Source organism: Astatotilapia calliptera, chromosome 3, assembly GCF_964374335.1.
Source record: "Astatotilapia calliptera chromosome 3, fAstCal68.1, whole genome shotgun sequence".
NCBI lineage: Eukaryota > Metazoa > Chordata > Actinopteri > Cichliformes > Cichlidae > Astatotilapia > Astatotilapia calliptera.
The window spans coordinates 43,315,444-43,338,561 of NC_137424.1; the positions used below are offsets into that span (position 1 = coordinate 43,315,444).

Sequence of the window (23,118 nt, forward strand, 5' to 3'; positions counted from 1 at the left end):
TGTGTGAATAAAGAAACTTTCACTCATTACATCCTCTGCTGTTTTCACCTGAGTCCATCACTTGAGTCCTGAATCACAACAATATTAAACCTGACAATTTAGAGATATTACATAATAGTTTTATAAAGTTCTGACTAAATAGACCCAGATGGATTTAAACATTAAAAGAGATAATATGATGTTATTTCTCAGTCATGAAACTCATTTACAGAAAGACACACTGTTTTGATCCTGCTCACCTTTAACTGACATCCAGCTCTGTGCTGACTCTCTTCCTGAGTACTGACACTTGTAGAAACCTTCATCAGACTTTGACACTGCAGAGATCTTCAGCTCCCCTCGGGTATCATTTTGAATAAGTTTGTCATTGTGATAGAAAAACACATTGGAAAGTATTTTTTGTGTTCTCAAACTGCAGCTCAGATTAACAGAAGCTCCCTCAGTCACAGGATGAACAGGACTCACCAGGATAGAAACATTACCATCATCTGTGACACAATCACACACAATTGTTTCAGTCAGACCAGCTGGTGCACACTTTGAGAAAAAGCTGTGAGTCGTGTCTCATGATCTACATGCAGACCTGGTTTTCTGAGTGATTATGAGGACTGGAAATATAGTTGGGATGTTCCCTGCAGGAGTCAAATTATTGACGGTGACATTATTGAATGGTTGAAGGTGAAATTGTAAATGTTTGTCTGTTTGTGTTATTTTGCATGACGTGTTTCCCAAATTTCTCTGAATTGAGACATTAAAGGTTCATCTAATGTGACGACAGAGATGTTGAGCTTTGTTGAGTTTTATTCTGACAGAGAAAATAAAAAATACTGTTGGCAAATTATGACAAACTGGATTATGAAAGGATGAAGAGAAATTAGACAAACAACCAAGAATATTTTGATGCTTTTCTGTCTAAAATTGTCTGAATTTTGTTTTGTTTTGCCACATAGAATTACTTCACATACAGCAAAGCTGAGACAAATGTTCATGTGACGTCTAAATCACTCAGATCCAAGAAGTAAATGTATAATAACATACTCTGTACAGTGATGTTGACTGCACTGCTGAACTCTCCTGATCCAGACTCACACCAGTACACTCCAGTATCTGACTTTGATGCTTTGATGTCACATGTGGATCCAGTCATTCTCCTACAGACAGAGTACAGTCGGCCGTCCTCAGAGAACTTCCTCACTCTCCACTCAGTGAAGTTTCCCTCACAGGTCAGTGAGACAGAGTCAGAGGTGAAGTGTTGCACTCTGTCAGGACTCACTGTGAGAGACGCTGCTGAATGAACATCTGGAAACAACATGCAGTGAAGAGACAAAGCTCACAGATGTTAGGATTCAAAAGATCACAGTGAAAATATTTGTTTGTTTGAAGCTTTTGTTTTGAAAATCAAATTTAATAGTTCAATATGATAAAGTGTTTGTTTGGTGAGACAACACTGAGTCTGACAACAAGCCCTGAATCACACAGACAGTCAAATCAATGGAAAACAAAGGAGCCGAATACTGACATGTTTAAGATGATCTAACCCACATGCTTTATCTGCTGGCAGCTCATGTAGAGCTTGGTACACGTCATGTGACATCATGAGCTTTGAGTCATCACTCTCAGCATCATCCACCTGATACAGATCACTCTGAACACACTTCAGTCATTTGCTGTAATGTTTCTGTCATAATTCTGTGATATTGTCTGTTTCACAGATTCCTTCTACAGTGAGATATTTTGCAGCAGCAGGACCAAAACTAAAAACCTTTGAAGTATATTTTAAATGAACAATAACAGCAGCTGTTATTTGTGACGTCTTCTTCTAGCGTCCATCTGTAGTCAGTGTTTCTCTTGTATTTGTCAGAGCTGTTAACCTGCCTGCTGACATCTTTGTTTCTTTATTAACTATATTTGACTTTTTTATCTGAACACCTACCTGAGCACCAAACAAAGAGTCTTAACTGTGTAAATCCTGTCTGTGCACTAAGTAAAAATAATCAGTACAAACAGAAACATGAGTTTAAATATCAAAACATTTAAAATCTCATAGATGTCTTTTGTTTTTCATGTTATCACATTAAATATAAACTGAAAAATAAGAAAAGGAAACGAAGAAATTCAGTTTGGTTTGATCACAGAGAGAAAGGAAAACATTCAGTTCAGTTCTTCTTTTGGGGAGTTTTAATGTACACAGGCATAAATGGTTGTCATGGAGATGAGATTTTAATGGTCTAAATGTTGTTGAATAAAAATGATGACCTAACATGAGCTCATTGAAAGGACAGAGAGAAACAAACTGACCTGCAGACCAGACAAACTTTGGTTGACTGTGATCAGTGTGATACTCTGGGTCTCCTCTTCCAGCTCTGCACACATATCCTGCTGTGTGTGTCTGTCCATGAATGATGTAGGAGTTGTTTGCAGTCCCACTGCCATCAGGTAGCAGCTCATAACTGGAGGATTTCCCTGATAGATCAGGAACAGCTTTATACCAGTAGAAGCTCCATCCTGCAGACGGATGTTCAACCTCACAGTTCAGAGTTACTGAGGCTCCAGGACTCAGCCATGATGGAGACACAGTGAGGACAGGACGGGGTTCATCTGTTCAACAAAGATTTTATCTCAGTGAACATGTAGTACAGTCTCTGAACAGTGAGCTCAGTTTATACAAAGAATAATAATCTCAGTCTATATGAACAGAAACACATTTTACAAAGTGTTCAAACAGCTTAAAGAAAATATGACTGCAAGCAGGAGAAACCTGAGTGAGGGGAAGAGATTCAACAGCAGAGCAAGTTATAAACAGATGCATTTTTACTTCCACTCTTTCACAGTGATGGTGTCCAACTTCAGACCTGGTGGATAAAATCTGTTTGATGCAGTTTAAATGAGGATTTGGTGAGTCACAGTTGGTTTGCTTTGGTGTCAGTTAGCATGCTATGTGCTTGTTCTTTACTAAATCTGATGTTGAAGCCTCTGATAGCTAAGATGAGACCTAGTAAGTGTGTTTTATATTCTTTTGCTGTGGAAGCTGACCTTTCCTGTCGATGTGCACAGATGTCTTTAGGCCACATTAATAAGCACGCTGCCATTACAGGGAGCAGTTTGGATGTGATTTCCAGCTGAACTGTTAGGAATGCTGGAATAAGACCTCAGTGTTTATGTTGCACAACAGGCCAGGTTAATTAGTCGAGTGCAGATCTTGGCGTTGAAACCTGATACTGCTGAATCTTAATGATCCACCTCTAGGAGATCTGAACTTCCACTGAAATCTTCTGTTCCTAATAATAATGTATACTTTATTGATCCCCATGGGGAAACTCCTCTCTGCATTTAACCCATTCACTCAGTGAAGCAGTTAGCAGCCACTGGCCGCCTAGGGAGCAGTGTGTAGGGATGGTACCTTGCTCAGGAGTACCTCAGGGTAGCCGTTCAGTGGATTAGAGCCCCCGACCTTAAGACCTTAACAAAACCCCTGGATTCCTGATGGATCAACTGATATTCCAGAGAAACTGACTCACACTTCTGAACTGTGACATGACTCCACCATAAACTCTGTTACTGCGACACACAGAGGATTTAATCCAAGAACTGATTCCACACCAGACTGTGACTGTGAAAGGTTTCTCTGTAAATCTGTGGACAGCTGATTTTGTGCTTTCAGTGTTGTAATTCCATTCATTGTGTTGGTGTTGTACTGGTAACTCACTGTGTTACTGATTATTCCTAAACAGCCACTCTGCAGGTCTAGTGAGTAAACTGAGTCGACTCATATTGATCAGAGTTTGAAGAGCAGCTGAAAGAAAGCTGGTTAACCCTGAAGGAGCTAACACAGGTTAACTTGTAGTTAACACAGATAAGAGTCAAACTAACTTGAACTGGACAGAGAGAGAGACATTTATTTATATTATTGTTTTACTTTTATTTATTTTACTCTGGTTTTTGGATGCATAAATTAATGTAAACTGGAAACTGTTTGTATATTTCCATGCCTTCTGTTTCCCAAAAACAAGTTCAAAGTTCACCCTGATCTGTGGTCTGTTATTTTAGGGAAGCTATAGGTATAAACTGCTGGTGTGAACAAAGACTCTGGTCCTAGTTATCTGTAAATGTCTATGTAACCCATGGTTATTTTTATTGTAAATGGTATTTTTTTTTTAAGTTTTACTCTTTGTTAAGTTTAAGTTTTCCTATGTACCGTGAATGCACCTCAGCGCTGCTCTACGGTGTGCATTATATGTGCTCCATATTGACTGCGCGGAGCAAGGTACATCTCTCTGTATATTGCACTGTATTTAATGGGTAAAAGAGCTCCATGAAACTTTGTTTTGAGCAGTGATTTTGTTTTGTAGATGCACAAAGCTGTTGTGGAACTTTCAATCCTGTTGAGCTACAGAGTTAATGTATTGTGTGAAGAATATCCTGGTGAGTCTCGAATTATGCAAATTGAATTGTGATACACAGTCTGGTTTCAAAGTTATAAAATCGGTCAGGATATGATGTTTTGTTGGAAATGTGATTGCAGAAGCTGTTAAGGATTTCTTAGCTGTGTTAGCCCTGTGAGAAGTATGCTAGCATACCCACATGTGCTCCCTGGGCTAATGCGCTTGTATGAGACACTTTTCATGGTTCACTTGATTTGCGCTAAAATGTATAACATTGTTATTGGCCAGTAAGAACTGTATAGATGTATGATATGTAAAGACACTTACAGGAATTTGATTTTACTTTTTAAAATTTGTACAAATGGGATACAGGGAAGATTAGTCGGTAGAAATATGTGCTTTATTACAAGAGAAGTGATTGCTCCGCAGATTTGTGTGCAGGCTGTTTTTTAAAGAAAAAAAAACAGCCTGCAGCAGATCTTTTTGGTAGAAATCTGCTGCAAGGACTGAGCGGTGCCATTTAAGGACTAGGGATGGGTACCGGTATCGGTTCTGACATAAACAGTAGTAGCCAGACCGAAAAGCAGCGCACATTTCGGTGCTTTATTTTGGTGCTTTTTATTCGTGAGATGTCATACACTTTGGACTCTAGCCAGTCATTTTTCCTTTCCAAGGATAGAAGGCGGGCCCAGGTACGTATGTTCTTTTAGAGCAGAGCTACAGATTAAAAATGCCCAAGGCGAAGCAGTCAAAAGTCTCGCTGTACTTCACAGCAAAAGATGCAAACTCAGCAGCCTGCAACAAGTGCTTTAAGGTGATACTGTGATACTGTGCAAAGGAGGTAACACCTCGAATCTGATGAAACACCTGGCGAAGCATACCGTTTTTTTAAAAGCCGAGAAATGCGCCGTATTTGATAGCTTGCTGCAAGACCTCACACCGAGCAGCACATCTACTGCGGGTGTGGTGCCTGTTATCGGACCCGGAGCTAGCAACATCCCCCAAGAACCCGAAGAGGAGAGTCCTGGCCCGTAGCCCTGCCAGGGTAGCAGAAATGATGACGGATGATGATGGCAGCAGCAGCCGTTCTTCTCTGGGTGAGTAGCTTAGCCGTATAGTGACGCATGACAGCCACGAGAAGCCGACGGGTAAAGAGATAGTTTTTTATCGGATTATGTTGTGGAAGAGAAATTGTTCAAGCCATGTTTCCGATGCAACAAAGAGGCGACAGATGGCCTGGATTGCAGCCATTCGAAGACCAAATATAATGTCCAGGAAGACTTCAGCTCACATGTTAGTCTGCTCCAAGCATTTCCACAAAGGTAGGTCTTCTGTTGTAGTTATTACGTAATTTATCATAACATAATTGTTGATGTAGTTTACAAATAAGTCTTATATTGATTTGAATTGAATTAGTTGCGCTACGCTGCTTTGTTCACTGTGGCTTTGCGGGCTAATGTTTGTTGTGTTTTGTAGGAAAACCAGCCTACAAAATGCTGGAATGCGATCCAGACTGGGCACCTTCTATCAACCTGGCTCATACCGAGTTTAAAGCTGCTATCATAGCGAGATTTGATCGGTTAAGAGAGAGAGCGATATCAAAACAGCCACGAAACGTCCCGCATATATGTGCCCAAGGGTTGTATTGAAGCAATCAAGTGATGAATAACTGTTTTCCAGTATGTTGTGTTTTTTTTTTTTTTTTTGCATTGTTGATTTGTTTGTCAGCGAAGCAGCTAATAAAGCATGATGGAATACAATTTTGCATCTTTCTTGTAAGATTCTATAATAGAATGAAGCAATAATGCCAGTTATAAATAAAGACAATAAATTGAATGAATTACGAAACACTCATTTTTTTTCTATTAGATCGGAAAATGTTGTGTAATACTACAACCTGAAACGACAAATAGATTGCGTTTGCCTGTACAGGAGATAGAGGGAAATAATTTAACAACAGCTGTGAAATGGAATAGTCCAAATCACCAAAGTAAACTGGACCTGGGCTTGTTGCAGGGATCTGAAGTTAATAAACATCCTGTGAGTGTATGCACTAACACTTAGGACCATATAATAATAAAATGTGCGTGATGAAAGTTGGGCAGCACGCTAACGTCCTTACTTCACTCTGTATGCTCGTATGGGTCTGACCCTTTTACTCCTTTGATTTTTTTTCCTTGTCCTTTTTTTTTTTGCCTTTTCGTCAAGTCTGTCTTTGTACGGACCTGCCGTGTTGTCCGTCGTTTTGTGCATAACTGTTTTTGGGGAAAATAAAATGCAAGTAGGGATTAAAACCGCAGAATTAATGATTACCTGTGCTGGAAATACTAGTGCTTGATGCAGTGTTTTGATTTTGTTGCCACGGGTACCCACAAAGCAATGGGTGAAAGTCACGTGGTCTGTCAATCTCTATAAAATGAGGCCATATTGTTGTCTGCAGTTCAGAGTTCATTAAGTGAAAAAGATGCAGTGTGTGTTTCTGATGAGAGCAGACACTTTAACTAAAGCCTCTAAGATTCATTTAAAAGAGGTAACATGTTAAAAACAACTGAAGTAACTGCATCATATGTTGGTGCAACAGGTAAAAAATAAAAATAAGACAAATGCAGAAGAGAAAATATTGGATGTTACTGTTGTTCTTAGTGGATGTGGTGGAGCAGCTGAAACAGGTTCAGCATTTGTTCTGCACTTCATGTATTAGAGCTGCACAGCAGAGAGGTTACTCTGATATGTTTTGTTCTCTTCACTGTGAATAAAAAGCTGCTTTTTACAGTTTTTTGTTATCAGAATAAAAGAAAAATATTTTACTTAACAGCACAAAAGAAACAGCTACAAAGCTGCAAAACAAGTGATTTCACTTATTTTGATAGCAGATGATGTGGATGAAACTTACATGATACAGTCAGTCTGATGATATCACTCCACTCTGTTAACAAATAGTCCCTTCTGCCCCGGCAGCTGTATCCTTCACCATCAGATTCAGTAACTGTGATTCTGTATTCACTGGATGTTTCAGGTATGTTTTTCTGGCTTTGTCTCCATTCATACGTCCACTGAGCTCCTTCACCTCCCTGAATCTCACATCTGACAGTGACTGTCTCACCGCTGTATATCTGAGTCCAGGATGGCTGCAGGGTCACAGTGGGCTTAGTGGGAACTGTTCACATAAGAATGATCCAGTTAGAAGAAGAGAAACATAAAAACATGGCTTTTTATAACATAAGAGTAGAGTCACTGCAAAGCAAATGATTCACAGACAAACAGTTTAAACTTTAAAACAAAGTCACATCATAACAATTTCAAACTGTAACACAACATTTTTTACAAAGTGTGCAGTATTTACTTTGCACAGTTATCATCTTTTGTTCAGATTCCAAAAGTTACAGATTATTTTTCATGAGTTGACAGCAGATTAAGAAGACTGGAAGAAATTATCATGTGAGAACCGTTTTCTAAAAGTTCTGATGAGGTCATCATGTGAAACTGGTGCAGTTGCTGATTTGGGACATTGGAGAGTGTCACACTTGTAGTTATTGTATAACAAACAGGTTCTTGTGGCTTTTACAGATTTTCCATGAACTGAACCTTAAACTACTGATCCACTAATGCATCTGTTCTGCACTGGAGGTTCTTCTAGCTGTCGTATCATTAAAGATATTATGACACTCATGAACACCTTTATTTTTCATTAATTAAAATAACTGAATGCCATTAACAACAATTACATGAAAGAATCTAAGTGGAACCTGTAATGTAGCAGAACAGTCTCTAATAAAATGATGTTATATTGTAGTCAAACCTGAAACGTCGAGGAATGAATGTAAAAATGCTAAAAACAAAGGAAGTAACTGATCTGCAGTGATAAACTCCACATGTGCAGCCATGAGGTCAAGACGGGAGAGACTAGGATTATTACATTTGGACTGAATTCTTCTATCAAAATAACAAAATATTTTTCAGATGTTTCACTGAGTGATTATTAAATATTTTATAATGACACTAAAAGATATTTTAAACTGCTTTTTAACAACAAAATAAACCTACATTGCTGTTGAAAGACAAAGTGTTTGGTTGAGTTGATGAAACACTGCAGTGTAAATTAAAATGTGTGAAATATGTCCAACTTACTTATTACTCTCAATGGCGTGCTATTACTCCACTCTGTCCAGGAAGAGCTTCTTCTGCTCCGGCAGCTGTATCCTCCACCATCAGACTCAGTAAGTCTGCTGATTCTGTATTCATTGGACGTTTCATGTATGTTTACCTGGCCTTGTCTCCATTCATACGTCCACTGAGCTCCTTCACCTCCCTGAATCTCACATCTGACAGTGACTGTATCACCGCTGTATATCTGAGTCCAGGACGGCTGCAGGGTCACAGTGGGCTTAGGAGGAGCTGTTCAAATAAAAAATATAACATCATCAGACTTATAGAAATATGAAATGATCATTAAAGCTTTCTTGGTTTTATTGCTCTTGTTTGTGGTAATCACATTTTTTTTTTCATCGCAGTGTCAATTTGACTGAAAAGCAACATTAAAAATTTTAATAAAAACAAACACATTAAACCTGGTAATTTGCTGATATTTAGACTCTGCCAGCAAAGTGACTGAAAACAACCAGGTGTGCACAAATCTAAACTGTGAGACTGAACGTCAACGCATAAACACACAATATCATGTAAACAACTTCAGTTTCTCAGATTTTACATTGTATAAACAATTTTTATAGTCAAATATTGACCGAAACTAGACTGGAAAAAAATTACATTCTTATTTTGCCCCAAACTCATTATGTTTAATTTGGCAAATTAAAGATAAATAAAGTAAAGTAAAAAAAACTGCTGCTATGAGTAAACATACCAGCAGTTAGAGAAAGGCTAACGTAGCAGAGCAGTCTCTCCTAAAATGAGGCCAAATTGTAGTCAAATCGAAACTTGCTAAATGCTAAAAGAAAAGAACTGCATCATGACACTGAGCTGCAGTGATGAAAACTCCACATGTGCAACAACTGAGGTGAAGAAACTGGGATCATTATTTTCATCAGATTTACTGAATATATTTTTCTTTTGAGTGATTACTGTTTATAACTCCATTAAAACTTTGTTTACTTTTGTTGATATTTTGTTGTACTTTTGCATGAAATGTGTAAAATAAATTAACATTAAAATGTCCTGTCATGTGATCAACTTACATAATACAGTCAGTCTGATGATATCACTCCACTCTGTTAACAAATAGTCCCTTCTGCCCCGGCAGCTGTATCCTCCTCTGTCAGACTCAGTAACTGTGGTTCTGTATTCACTGGATGTTTCAGGTATGTTTGACTGGCCTCGTCTCCATTCATACGTCCACTGAGCTCCTTCACCTCCCTGAATCTCACATCTGACAGTGACTGTCTCACCGCTGTATATCTGAGTCCAGGATGGCTGCAGGGTCACAGTGGGCTTAGTGGGAACTGTTCACATAAGAATGATCCAGTTAGAAGAAGAGAAACATAAAAACATGGCTTTTTATAACATAAGAGTAGAGTCACTGCAAAGCAAATGATTCACAGACAAACAGTTTAAACTTTAAAACAAAGTCACATCATAACAATTTCAAACTGTAACACAACATTTTTTACAAAGTGTGCAGTATTTACTTTGCACAGTTATCATCTTTTGTTCAGATTCCAAAAGTTACAGATTATTTTTCATGAGTTGACAGCAGATTAAGAAGACTGGAAGAAATTATCATGTGAGAACCGTTTTCTAAAAGTTCTGATGAGGTCATCATGTGAAACTGGTGCAGTTGCTGATTTGGGACATTGGAGAGTGTCACACTTGTAGTTATTGTATAACAAACAGGTTCTTGTGGCTTTTACAGATTTTCCATGAACTGAACCTTAAACTACTGATCCACTAATGCATCTGTTCTGCACTGGAGGTTCTTCTAGCTGTCGTATCATTAAAGATATTATGACACTCATGAACACCTTTATTTTTCATTAATTAAAATAACTGAATGCCATTAACAACAATTACATGAAAGAATCTAAGTGGAACCTGTAATGTAGCAGAACAGTCTCTAATAAAATGATGTTATATTGTAGTCAAACCTGAAACGTCGAGGAATGAATGTAAAAATGCTAAAAACAAAGGAAGTAACTGATCTGCAGTGATAAACTCCACATGTGCAGCCATGAGGTCAAGACGGGAGAGACTAGGATTATTACATTTGGACTGAATTCTTCTATCAAAATAACAAAATATTTTTCAGATGTTTCACTGAGTGATTATTAAATATTTTATAATGACACTAAAAGATATTTTAAACTGCTTTTTAACAACAAAATAAACCTACATTGCTGTTGAAAGACAAAGTGTTTGGTTGAGTTGATGAAACACTGCAGTGTAAATTAAAATGTGTGAAATATGTCCAACTTACTTATTACTCTCAATGGCGTGCTATTACTCCACTCTGTCCAGGAAGAGCTTCTTCTGCTCCGGCAGCTGTATCCTCCACCATCAGACTCAGTAAGTCTGCTGATTCTGTATTCATTGGACGTTTCATGTATGTTTACCTGGCCTTGTCTCCATTCATACGTCCACTGAGCTCCTTCACCTCCATGAATCTCACATCTGACAGTGACTGTATCACCGCTGTATATCTGAGTCCAGGACGGCTGCAGGGTCACAGTGGGCTTAGGAGGAGCTGTTCAAATAAAAAATATAACATCATCAGACTTATAGAAATATGAAATGATCATTAAAGCTTTCTTGGTTTTATTGCTCTTGTTTGTGGTAATCACATTTTTTTTTTCATCGCAGTGTCAATTTGACTGAAAATCAACATTAAAAATTTTAATAAAAACAAACACATTAAACCTGGTAATTTGCTGATATTTAGACTCTGCCAGCAAAGTGACTGAAAACAACCAGGTGTGCACAAATCTAAACTGTGAGACTGAACGTCAACGCATAAACACACAATATCATGTAAACAACTTCAGTTTCTCAGATTTTACATTGTATAAACAATTTTTATAGTCAAATATTGACCGAAACTAGACTGGAAAAAAATTACATTCTTATTTTGCCCCAAACTCATTATGTTTAATTTGGCAAATTAAAGATAAATAAAGTAAAGTAAAAAAAACTGCTGTTATGAGTAAACATACCAGCAGTTAGAGAAAGGCTAACGTAGCAGAGCAGTCTCTCCTAAAATGAGGCCAAATTGTAGTCAAATCGAAACTTGCTAAATGCTAAAAGAAAAGAACTGCATCATGACACTGAGCTGCAGTGATGAAAACTCCACATGTGCAACAACTGAGGTGAAGAAACTGGGATCATTATTTTCATCAGATTTACTGAATATATTTTTCTTTTGAGTGATTACTGTTTATAACTCCATTAAAACTTTGTTTACTTTTGTTGATATTTTGTTGTACTTTTGCATGAAATGTGTAAAATAAATTAACATTAAAATGTCCTGTCATGTGATCAACTTACATAATACAGTCAGTCTGATGATATCACTCCACTCTGTTAACAAATAGTCCCTTCTGCCCCGGCAGCTGTATCCTCCTCTGTCAGACTCAGTAACTGTGGTTCTGTATTCACTGGATGTTTCAGGTATGTTTGACTGGCCTCGTCTCCATTCATACGTCCACTGAGCTCCTTCACCTCCCTGAATCTCACATCTGACAGTGACTGTCTCACCGCTGTATATCTGAGTCCAGGATGGCTGCAGGGTCACAGTGGGCTTAGTGGGAACTGTTCACATAAGAATGATCCAGTTAGGAGAGAAACATAGAAACTCTGCTGTTTATAACATAAGAGGAGAGTCACTGCAAAACAGCTGATTCACAGACAAACAGTTTAAACTTTAAAACAAAGTCACATCATAACAATTTCAAACTGTAACACAACATTTTTTACAAAGTGTGCAGTATTTACTTTGCACAGTTATCATCTTTTGTTCAGATTCCAAAAGTTACAGATTATTTTTCATGAGTTGACAGCAGATTAAGAAGACTGGAAGAAATTATCATGTGAGAACCGTTTTCTAAAAGTTCTGATGAGGTCATCATGTGAAACTGGTGCAGTTGCTGATTTGGGACATTGGAGAGTGTCACACTTGTAGTTATTGTATAACAAACAGGTTCTTGTGGCTTTTACAGATTTTCCATGAACTGAACCTTAAACTACTGATCCACTAATGCATCTGTTCTGCACTGGAGGTTCTTCTAGCTGTCGTATCATTAAAGATATTATGACACTCATGAACACCTTTATTTTTCATTAATTAAAATAAATAAATAAACAAATGCCATTAACAACAATTACAGGAAAGAATCTAAGTGGAACCTGTAATGTAGCAGAACAGTCTCTAATAAAATGAGGTTATATTGTAGTCAAACCTGAAACGTCGAGGAATTAATGTAAAAATGCTAAAAAGAAAGGAAGTAACTGATCTGCAGTGATAAACTCCACATGTGCAGCCATGAGGTCAAGACGGGAGAGACTAGGATTATTACATTTGGACTGAATTCTTCTATCAAAATAACAAAATATTTTTCAGAGTGATTATTAAATATTTTATAATGACATTAAAAATATTTTAAACTGCTTTTGATACTAACCAACAACATAAACCTACAGTGCTGTTGAAAGACAAAGTGTTTGGTTGAGTTGATGAAACACTGCAGTATAAATTAAAATGTGTGAAATATGTCCAACGTACTTATTACTCTCAATGGCGTGCTATTACTCCACTCTGTCCAGGAAGAGCTTCTTCTGCCCCGGCAGCTGTATCCTCCACCATCAGACTCAGTAACTCTGTTGATTCTGTATTCACTGGATGTTTCAGGTATGTTTTTCTGGCCTCGTCTCCATTCATACGTCCACTGAGCTCCTTCACCTCCCTGAATCTCACATCTGACAGTGACTGTCTCACCTCTGTATATCTGAGTCCAGGACGGCTGCAGGGTCACAGTGGGCTTAGGAGGAGCTGTTCAAATAAAAAATATAACATCATCAGACTTATAGAAATATGAAATGATAATTGAAGCTTTCCTGGTTTTATTGCTCGTGTTAGTGGTAATCACATTTTTTTCATCCCAGTGACAATTTGACTGAAAATCAACAAAAAAAAACTTTGATAAAAACAAACAGATTAAACCTGGTAATTTGCTAAAATTTAGAATCTACCAGCAGAGTGACTGAAAACAACCAGGTGTGCACAAATCTAAACTGTGAGACTGAACATCAACACATTAACACAATATCATGTAAACAACTTCAGTTTCTCAGATTTTACATTGTATAAATACTTTTAAAAGTCAAATATCCCACTATTTACTTATTTCTACATCTTCACATTTGCATATTTGTACATTTATCAACATATAATCCAGAGTTGTCAGTTGGCTGTTATCCTTCTACTTAAAGAGATAAATACATGACTGCATTTCTGATGTCATATGAGTCTGAAATGTAGGTTTCTTCAAATTCTACTTTTGTTTGTTATTGCCTTGACATTTTCCAGCAGAGCAGCAGCTGATGGCAGCATGTGTTCAGCATGTGTTCAGCATGTGTTCAGCCGAGGAGATTCAGTGACAACATTTAAAGCTTTGTCCGAGTTTAGCTGGAGGACATTAGCTCACATTCAGTTTGAGCCTCAAAGTCATCAGTCATTAAGAGAACTCAACATGCCAGGGTCACATGGTCTAAGTACAGCATATCTTTGTGTCATCAGCATATGCAAAATAAGAAGATGCACCATGTGTCTCCATTACATGTCCAATATTAAGCACATATAAGGAGAGCAGGATCAGACTGACTCTAATGTGCTGAACACAACAGTAGTTCTGCCAAAATCTGTTTGTAATTTTATAGACAAGTCCAAACTTTTCTGAACCAGTCAATTCATACAAACTTTTAAAAGATAACCAGGAATGTAAACATGTCACAGGAAACTGTTTACAACATCAAGCACGTGGGCTCAACAAAAGTCACAAGTTTACTAAAAACTTCATCAGCAGCAGATCAAGGTAACTCTCACTAATGTTCCATAAACTGAACTGTAAACAAATGATCCACATATGGACCTGTTCTACATTAGAGGTTTTTCTTGTATCATTGAAGGTGAGACTCGTGAACACCTGTGGTGGGTGTGGTTTGGAGCTCAGTTGCAGGGCAGGGGTGGAGCAGCAGGTTGAGGGGACAGCATCAGGGGTGGGTGGCAGAAACAGCTGATCCCAGCCGCACTAATGACCTTTTCCCTTATTTTAGTAGCTGCAGGGGTCTGGAGGAGGGGAGTCGGACTGAGGCTGAAAGTGGAACAGAACGGAGAAAATGGCTCCAGCGTGTGTGTGTGTGTGTGTGTGTGTGTGTGTGTGCGGAAATAGAAATAAAAAGTGGGAACAGAATCCAAAAGCTCTCTACTTGTGTGTGTTTGGGGGTGTGGTGCCAGGGACAAGTGGCAGAGTGCTACAACTACTATGTTTTCATCAATTTCAAAATGTCATCTTGAACATGAAATAGTGAAATGAATCCAAAAGAAACCTGTAATGAGAAAGGCTTAAATACCAGACCAGCATCTGATATAATTCAACTACATTTTGGTCAAACCTGAAAGCTCGAGGATTTAATGTAAAAATGCTAAGAAAAAAAAAAAGACCTGATTACCAGGCTGAAACTCAAAATGGGAGCTTCATTGTTGAACACTGGAAAAACTACACTAACCTTGGCAATACAAAATAAACTTGGTAGGTATGGCAAACAAAACACACAGACATATATGAGGGAGGACGCAACACTGAACACAGGAAGACTGAGGACTTAAATACACACAGGAGGTGATCAGGAGAAGTGGTAACACATGGACAAACAGCTGAAACATGAGCATAACGATGTCAAAGGGGAAGTGTAAAACTAAACACACTAAACACAGGAACATAGGACCTTTTTCAAAATAAAACAGGAAACATAATGAAACGCAGACATGACAACATGAACTTGACAACAAAAGACATGCAGACTCAAAACACATAAGGACAAGGGAGACTTAACGCAGGGGTTGAAAACACAAGGGGGAACTAATAAACAAATGAACTTAGAAAACCCACTGAACACTGGGTCAAAAGACCCAGGAGCGTGACAATTAAAAAAAATGTTATTAAATAAATTAAATCAGGTAATTTACTATATGTTTTTATCTCCAGATGTTTCACTGTGAGTGATTGCTGTGTATTATTATAATTACATTAAAAGCTGTTGTACATCAGATTTAATATTTAGATATTCAAATAACAACCAAAAGTTTGAGGTTTGTTGAAAGACAAAGGATTTTGTTGTGTTCTTCGATGAAACATTGTGCAAGATAAATTTAAATGAATGAATCCCACTTACATAATACAGTCAATGTGATGTTGTCACTCCACTCCGTCCAGGATGAGTCTCTTTTGCCCCGGCAGCTGTATCTTCCACCATCAGACTCAGTAGCACTGCTGAATGTGTATTCTCTGGATGTTGGAGGTGTGTTTAACTTGGCTGGTCTCCATTCATACGTCCAATGAGCTCCTTCACCTCCATGAATCTCACATCTGACAGTGACTGCCTCACCTCTGTATATCACACCGCTGTATATCTGAGTCCTGGATGGCTGCAGGGTCACAGTGGGCTCAGGAGGAGCTGTTTAAATAAAAAATATATGATTAGGAGATTGACTCGTGAGTTTGACTTGAAAATCAATAGCAGAATTATACAAATATCAAATCATCATTAAAGCTGTCCTGGGGTTTTTTTTGCTCTTGTTAATGGTAGTCATAATTTTGCATCCTGGTGACAATTTCACTTGAAAATCAACTTTCAGGAGGTTTGTTTAAAAAAACACACACAGGTAATTTGATGATATTTAGAATCTACCAGAGTGAATGAAAACAAACATACAAATAATCCTAAAATGAGGGAAACTGAGTTTTCTGTTCCACAAAGAGAGTTAACTCTTTGTGTAGACAGCTCTCTGTGTTTTGCTCTTAAAGTTGTGTTTATAAATCTGTGGAATTATCAAAACATTGGTTCCATATAGAAAAGTTGTTTCTGTGGCTGGTTGTGATTTCATTTCAGGGCTCAGCCCATTACAGAGGACAAAACAGTAATATAGTTGAGTTCTGTACGGTCTGCAGTTATTCAACTGATTTTTTTCCAAAGCCAGTAAAGAGACTGTTTCAGTCATCTGTGTGTGAAGAAATAAAAACATGTAAACGAGTGTCTGTGTCTTTAAATGATCACGTGTCTTTATCTTATCACGAAATAAATTATTTTGTGATAAGATAAACAAATGGCTTCATTTGTTTTCTATTTTCTATTTTTTTGAATTCTATTTTGTTGTTATTGTCTTGAAACTTTCGAGCAGAGAAGAAGCTGATGGCAGCAAATGTTCAGCCGAGGAGAGAGTTTAGCTGCAGGACGTCAGCTCTCATTCAATTTTGAAATAGTGGTGAAAACTGTGTGTTTGCAGCCACAGACATGAAGAAACTGGGACAATTACATTTGCATTTATTTTTTTCATGTAAGAAACAATTTGTTTTCTCGTTTTTACCCTGAGTGATTACTTAATATTAACATAATAACATTAAAAGCTGTTGTGCATGACTTTAGATATCAAACTAAAAAAAGAAACGCACAGTACTGTGGAAATTATTTTGCAATCTTTTTGGAATTAAAATGAGAGAAATGTGTCCAACTTACCTATTACTCTCAATGTGATGACATCACTCGACTCTGTCCAGGAGGAGTTTCTTCCACCTAAGCAGCTGTATCCTCCACTGTCAGACTCAGTAACTGTAATTTTGTGTTCATTAGATGTTGGAGGTGTGTTTAACTTGTCTGGACTCCATTCATACGTCCACTGAGCTGCTTCACCTCCATGAATCTCACATCTGACAGTGACTGTCTCACCGCTGTATATCTGAGGCCAGAATGGCTCCACAGTCACAGTGGGCTTAATGGGAACTGGTCACATAACAATGATCCAGTTAGGAAAAGAGAAACATAAAAATTCACGACATTAGAGTAGAGTCACAACAAAACAGCCAGCAGTTGTTAAAGTACAAATAACTTAAGTTTTTAAATTAGTGTCCAATCATTAAAACATAATGATTAGTGCATAAAACGTTCACTGGATAGATTTATGCACAGATTTATGCTAATACACAGTCAGTACATGAAGCTCGTTTTGATACAAGGCCTTGGGAAATAGAGACGCTGATGGTGTCACAGCACCCTCTGGTAGAAACAAAATAAAATAAAATAATAAAATAATATAACATAAACAGAATTATAGAAATCTAAAATCATTATAAATATCTGTCCTGGTTTTATTGCTATTGTTAATGGGAATCATAATTTTGTATTCTAGTGACAATTTGACTTGAAAAACAAGTTTTGTTTTCATTGAGGACGCACTGAGCCTAATAATTATTAATTTGACATATTTAGTTTTCTAAGTACTGGTTTGAACAGTGATTCACTCCATAATTCGGAGAAGGCCATTTTAAACTTGGAAAAAATATCTAAACTCATCAGTTTCCTGAATGACGAATGATTCGCTTTTAATTTGTGTTTCTTCTCCTTCCTCTGCAGGTGTAGATGTCTCTATCAGATATAGAGATTGCAGTTAGAGCTCAAAGAGATGATCTCATTGTCAGATGGGTTTTTTTCTGAAATCAGATTCTGTCTGCACAGTCCATCAGAGGTCAGAGTCACACTGCCCCCTGCTGCTGTGGTTGTGCTGTCAGCTGTCAGAGTGGCCTTGATTTTAAGTTTTGTAAGTTAGAAAAATATGAGGTTGTTATTGTGATCCTTTTAGTGGAAGAAGAAGAAACCCACAACATCTGCCACATAGATGTTCCAGCTGCAGTTTTCTTTCCTACTGCAAATGTGAGCAGTGATGGCAATAACGGCATTATAAGTAACGACGTAACAGACAGATGGTTGAAGCTGTCTTCAGCTTACGGCATCTTATATCAGTTGCACGCAAGTAGCTGTCTACGTAAGCAGCTGCGCTCTCCCATAGACAGCAATCACTTTTTGCCACAACACCTGAAGCTCAGGTGGCAAAACAATTGCATGAGTGCTGCTGTTTGACTGCGGAAGAATAAAGTAGTCGTGGTAAGCCAATCACATGACCACTTCAAGATGCCAAAGCAAGAAGGTGATATAAACCAGTTTTTAAATTGTGTTGACAGGCCACGTAAAACCAGAGTCATGATAAACAATGTATATGCTGTGTTTTTTTCCTGAATACTTTCGTCACATTTACTGTCTAAGGACAGCGCTAGCAAGCACTCTGTGCTTATGAGCAAAAAATAAACAAAACAAAAAAACAGCCCGTTCCTGTTCGTGGGAAAATGTACAATGTCGACCAATGACAAATTGATATGGCAACATGACATTTGGTTGTTTAGGAAGAGGGGGAAGTTTTAGGAGTGACAGAGAGAGAAAGAGAGAGAGTTTTAAGATGTGAGAGATTTGTGACGTTTAGCGTGTTTGGAGCGTGTAGTTAGTGTTGTCTTGTGTAGTTAGTGTGTAGTGTTGTGGATAGTTTTGTGTTGCGTGTCAGAACAATGAGGCGACTGCTGTCTCCAGGTAGAAAACAGGAGTGATACACCTGCTGCTGTCAGACCTGCATATCAGGCTGTGATGTTCTCCTTTATAGTGGACAGAAATTATTTTTTTGGAGTGGCACAAATAATTTGTGGCATCTTATTGAATAAAGAACAGCTGATTGTTCTGTAAATAGTTTGAAATGACTGGGAGCAGGTGAGCCTGGTTTCTATTGACATAACCACCACCAGCAGAATAACGTCACTTAAATGAGTGAGTAATACGCCACCTGGTGGTTTGTTCTGAGCGTGAGAAAAAGCCTGAGCCTGTAAGCCTGAGCGCAGGGTTTATGAACCCTCTACTTATAGAAAACTCTCCAAATTCACTTGTGGATCTGTCACAGCAGAAGTGCAATCTTGTGAATCATAACTGTGATCTGTTAGCATTGACTAAGAAAACAGGCATGAAAAGGAAATCAGTCAGTTTCAAGGAAACAAACTCTAGTAAATGTAAAGTTTATGTAGCAGCTGAAACATCTGCTCACATGGTTGCACTCTTGATATGATCATTTTAGTATTTTAAACAATAAACGCAGTGGAGTGTGAGCTGTCACATTTAAAATATTTTATCCCTCAGGTTATTCCTGAAATATAGTTTGTTTCAAGTTTGTTATATGACAGGTCACATTTATTCATCCCGTAAGTAAATGATTCTACAGTATTGCTCAGCAAATACACTTCTTCCTGGTCTGTTAATGTGAAAGTCCGCCATCTAGTGGTTAAATAGCGGAAGTGCCAAGTAATGGCTAGAGCTCCGTGTCTGTGATAGTTCTCCATCTGCTGCTCTTGAGATGGGATAAAGTGTAAGTTTGGGGAGATGATGGATTGTTTCTACATATTAGTGCTCTGTCCTTCTTGTGGGTCTGTGAAGTTTGTTACATTACTACTGTAAGCTAACTGTTAGTGCTTTGTTTTGCCTGTTAGCATAAAACATGTCAGCATGTGGTATTTGTATTTACGTCACTTGACAGGCTTTGTCCATTTATTGTTAATGTTATGATCTTGCATTGGTCATGTGACATTTGTGCATCTACACTGAGATTAAATGTACCTGCTCTGCTTTGTTGTTACAGTTTTACAGACTGAAAGTGGTACAAATGGTACATCAGTAAAAGCTCTGAAGAACGCCACAGTCTCCACATGGAGCGCTTACTGAAGCCATTTATGTTTAACTGCACAGGCTGAATAGAAGCATTGAGTCTGTGCAGAAGATAACATGTAAACACAGGGAGGATATTATTGAGCACATTATAGGACATAACAGCTACATATATAAACAGGAAGAAAAAGATCATTTCTTACCTTCAGCATTTCCACAGATGACAGTACTGAGCACTAAAATAATGAATAAAACCTCATCAGACATTATACAACTGGCAAGATCAAAAACAATATAAAGTAAGACTTTATTAAAGATGAACAGTAATAACCAGTAATCTGTTTGACAATAAAATAAAATAATCATAAAAATCCAAACTGTTGTAACACAGTGTGTAACTATTAGTGATGCAAAAAGCAGCAGTGTATCAAACATTTAAACACTTAAAGAATCACAAGTCTGCTTTGTTCCAGCTCTCAGGTAAACAGGTTAAAGCAGTGACTCACTGTAATTCTCACAGATCAGAAACATTTTCATTAATCGCTGCCATTCAAACAATGTCAGACGTGTACTTACAGAAAAAGCCCATCATGCAGAGCAAAGAGTGCCCCATCGTCACATCCAGCCTGCTGCACTCTGATCCTCAGATAATCAAACAGTTTTAGTTTGCAGATAAAGAGAAGTTGTGTTTAATATAGATACAACAAGAGTTTTTCTACAGGCTCTTATTCTGATTGGTCTCTCTGTGCTTCCTGCCATTACACACAAAACTCAAACAGCTCGTGTAGCTTTGACCGCAGCAGTTGGTTGACATGTTTATATTTCCTGTCCACTGCAAACATAGAAGCTTGTTTCTTTTGTTGTGTTGTTTCCTTTCTCTATAATATATAAAGCTGTTCTGTTGCTTCATGTCAGGACATTTCTTTTGCCCGTTTGGGGTATTTTTTGGGTGCAATATCCACTAATATTTGTCTCCTGGCAGGTTTCTGCAGACTGGGAGTCACTGAGAGTGAATATACCAAAACAGCTTTTCTACTTTGGTGCCTGTATTTTCACTAAAGCCTTTTAAAATCATTTTTCTCCTTTTAATTGTTTAACTGCTGAATTAAAATTAAATTCTTACTTTAGGCTGCATTAAAATGTCTTTATTTTATCTGACTCTTAGCTGAAACATCATCATGCAGTCATATAGTGAAAAGGCTCCTTTGACCTCAGACCTGTGAAAGTTTCCACCTTGTGGTTAAATTCTGGTTTTAAGTTTGGTGGAGACCCAAACACAGGAAATGACTCAGTGTGTGGCTGAAGTGAGACTAAAGACCTTTATGTTTCACCAACTAAAGTAACAATTAAATTCATAGATAAATTCAAAGTTATATTTATTATCTGTTGTCATTTCAAAGTAAAGCAGGAACTCATTTATTCTGCAGACTGTTCTTTGTCTTGCTTTGACATGTATGTGCAGACGCACACTGACCTCAGCCTCTGACTACATGTAAACACAATAAAATAAAACAAACTGATGATGTGAAACAATGATTGAAACACTGTAATAATGATGTTTGTGTTGAACACCACATGTTACCAACCAAGATCATGTGATTGTGTTCAGAGTCAGTTCAAAAAGCAGACCCATATCCAGAGCAGGACTCAGAGTACCAAACAAAGGTGACCTTTATTATGAAGCTGATAGTTTCAGGCCTCGATGGTAACAAATGAAGAAAACTGAGTTACAGATAACTGATCACATGAACACAGAGACTTACCTGTGGGTCATCACAAAGTCTTCCAGATCACAGAAGTTTCAACTTACACCCTCCAGTCAACATAAATAAATAACTGAGACTTAAACACTGTGTGATTCCACAAATGTTAATCTGTCCAAATGATTCAGTGATGTGTAGACTAATAGATCAGAAGATACTGTGGTGTATTACCTACAACATGACTGTAGACGGATGTTTTTTTTCTGTGTATCTAATGTTATAATAATTATTCCTGATAGACTTTTGCCCTTATTTTTACTCATGTTGCCATAGTAACTTTGAATCGTAAAAGTCTACTGAGAAAATGCACAAAGCAACAAACCACATGTTGCTTCATTGTGTTAAACAGTTCACTTATAACTCGAGCAAACTTCCACTTCCTCTTTACATTTACTGAAGTTGGATAACAAGAGTAAGTAACCACACCAGACACCACATCCACACCAGAGTTTTTGAAGTGTTTTAGAGCGGTGGTTTGATGTGGATGATTGTTTGTCCTTGTATATTATTTGCATGTGATCACAGCCCTGGGCCCTGTCCTCAGCTTGTGACGGGTCCCTGGACTCTGGGAGGGTCGGCTGCCCGTTGCCTCTGGTTCTCAGAAGCTCTCCTCATGGGGTCTCTGTCTTCCTTCTGCTCTCTTTCAGGTGCTGTTTGTTTTCTGTATCGCTACCTCTTTTTTCTCTTTCTCTCTCTTTCCTTCTCTTTCGTTCTTCTAATTTCTTCTTCCTGGACCTCCCCACCTGTCAGCTCTGGCACTGTTACAGTAAAGATGTGTAATCTTTTTTTTTTTCTTTTACTTTAATACCTGTAAATAGTTAATGTAGCAGTTAAAGCACAGTTTCTATAGTAAATGTTCTTCCTCATTTTAACTCTGCAGGCTGATGAAGGAAACAACAAAAGATCATTGAGGTTTGTTTCAGTGCAGAGATGGTGCAGATAAGACTGCAGCTCCGTGTGAACTTGCAGTTATACAAATAACAATGTTTACACAATATTTTCCATCATTTTGAGAAGTGATCCTTCCTGTCACAGTCTGATCTACAGGTCAGAGTTTAAACACTTTCTGCATATGTTCATGGTCTCAATCATTAAAGTTTCACATCTTACTGACATGTTAATAGTCTAAAGCAGCGGTCCCCAACCTTTTTTGCGCCACGGACCGGTTTATGCCCGACAATATTTTTATGGACCGGCCTTTAAGGTGTCGTGGATAAATACAA

At 37.9% G+C, this 23,118-nt stretch overlaps 1 protein-coding gene and 1 long non-coding RNA gene across 2 annotated transcripts in view; both read right to left on the bottom strand.

Moving 5' to 3' along the window:
* The window catches only part of LOC145425400 (uncharacterized), a 34,105-nt gene extending 11,234 nt beyond the window's left edge, over positions 1 to 22,871 (bottom strand). Inside the window, exon 1 of the long non-coding RNA XR_013906079.1 lies at positions 22,631 to 22,871. This is a non-coding gene — a long non-coding RNA (uncharacterized LOC145425400). The remainder of the gene's footprint in view (positions 1 to 22,630) is intronic.
* On the bottom strand, positions 58 to 20,745 carry LOC145426219 (basement membrane-specific heparan sulfate proteoglycan core protein-like). The gene is made up of 14 exons (XM_080299794.1): positions 20,709 to 20,745; positions 17,118 to 17,381; positions 15,777 to 16,058; positions 13,321 to 13,374; positions 12,063 to 12,137; positions 11,002 to 11,076; positions 9,764 to 9,838; positions 8,511 to 8,777; positions 7,276 to 7,539; positions 2,306 to 2,598; positions 1,543 to 1,630; positions 1,039 to 1,299; positions 240 to 488; positions 58 to 68 (listed from the first exon to the last, which is right to left on the bottom strand). The coding sequence occupies exons 1-14, from the start codon at positions 20,743 to 20,745 to the stop codon at positions 58 to 60; spliced, it is 2,295 nt and encodes a 764-aa protein (XP_080155920.1).
* Positions 22,872 to 23,118: the final 247 nt, after the last annotated feature.

Excerpts from the sequence above, each read along its gene's own strand:
- LOC145426219 (XM_080299794.1), bottom strand. The coding sequence starts at position 20,745 with ATGGGGCACTCTTTGCTCTGCATGATGGGCTTTTTCT. Across the intron at positions 17,382-20,708 it reads CTGCATGATGGGCTTTTTCT|TTCCCATTAAGCCCACTGTG; the intron begins GTAAGTACACGT and ends TTATGTGACCAG. Across the intron at positions 13,375-15,776 it reads CATCACATTGACTGTATTAT|CTCCTCCTAAGCCCACTGTG; the intron begins GTAAGTGGGATT and ends TTATTTGAACAG.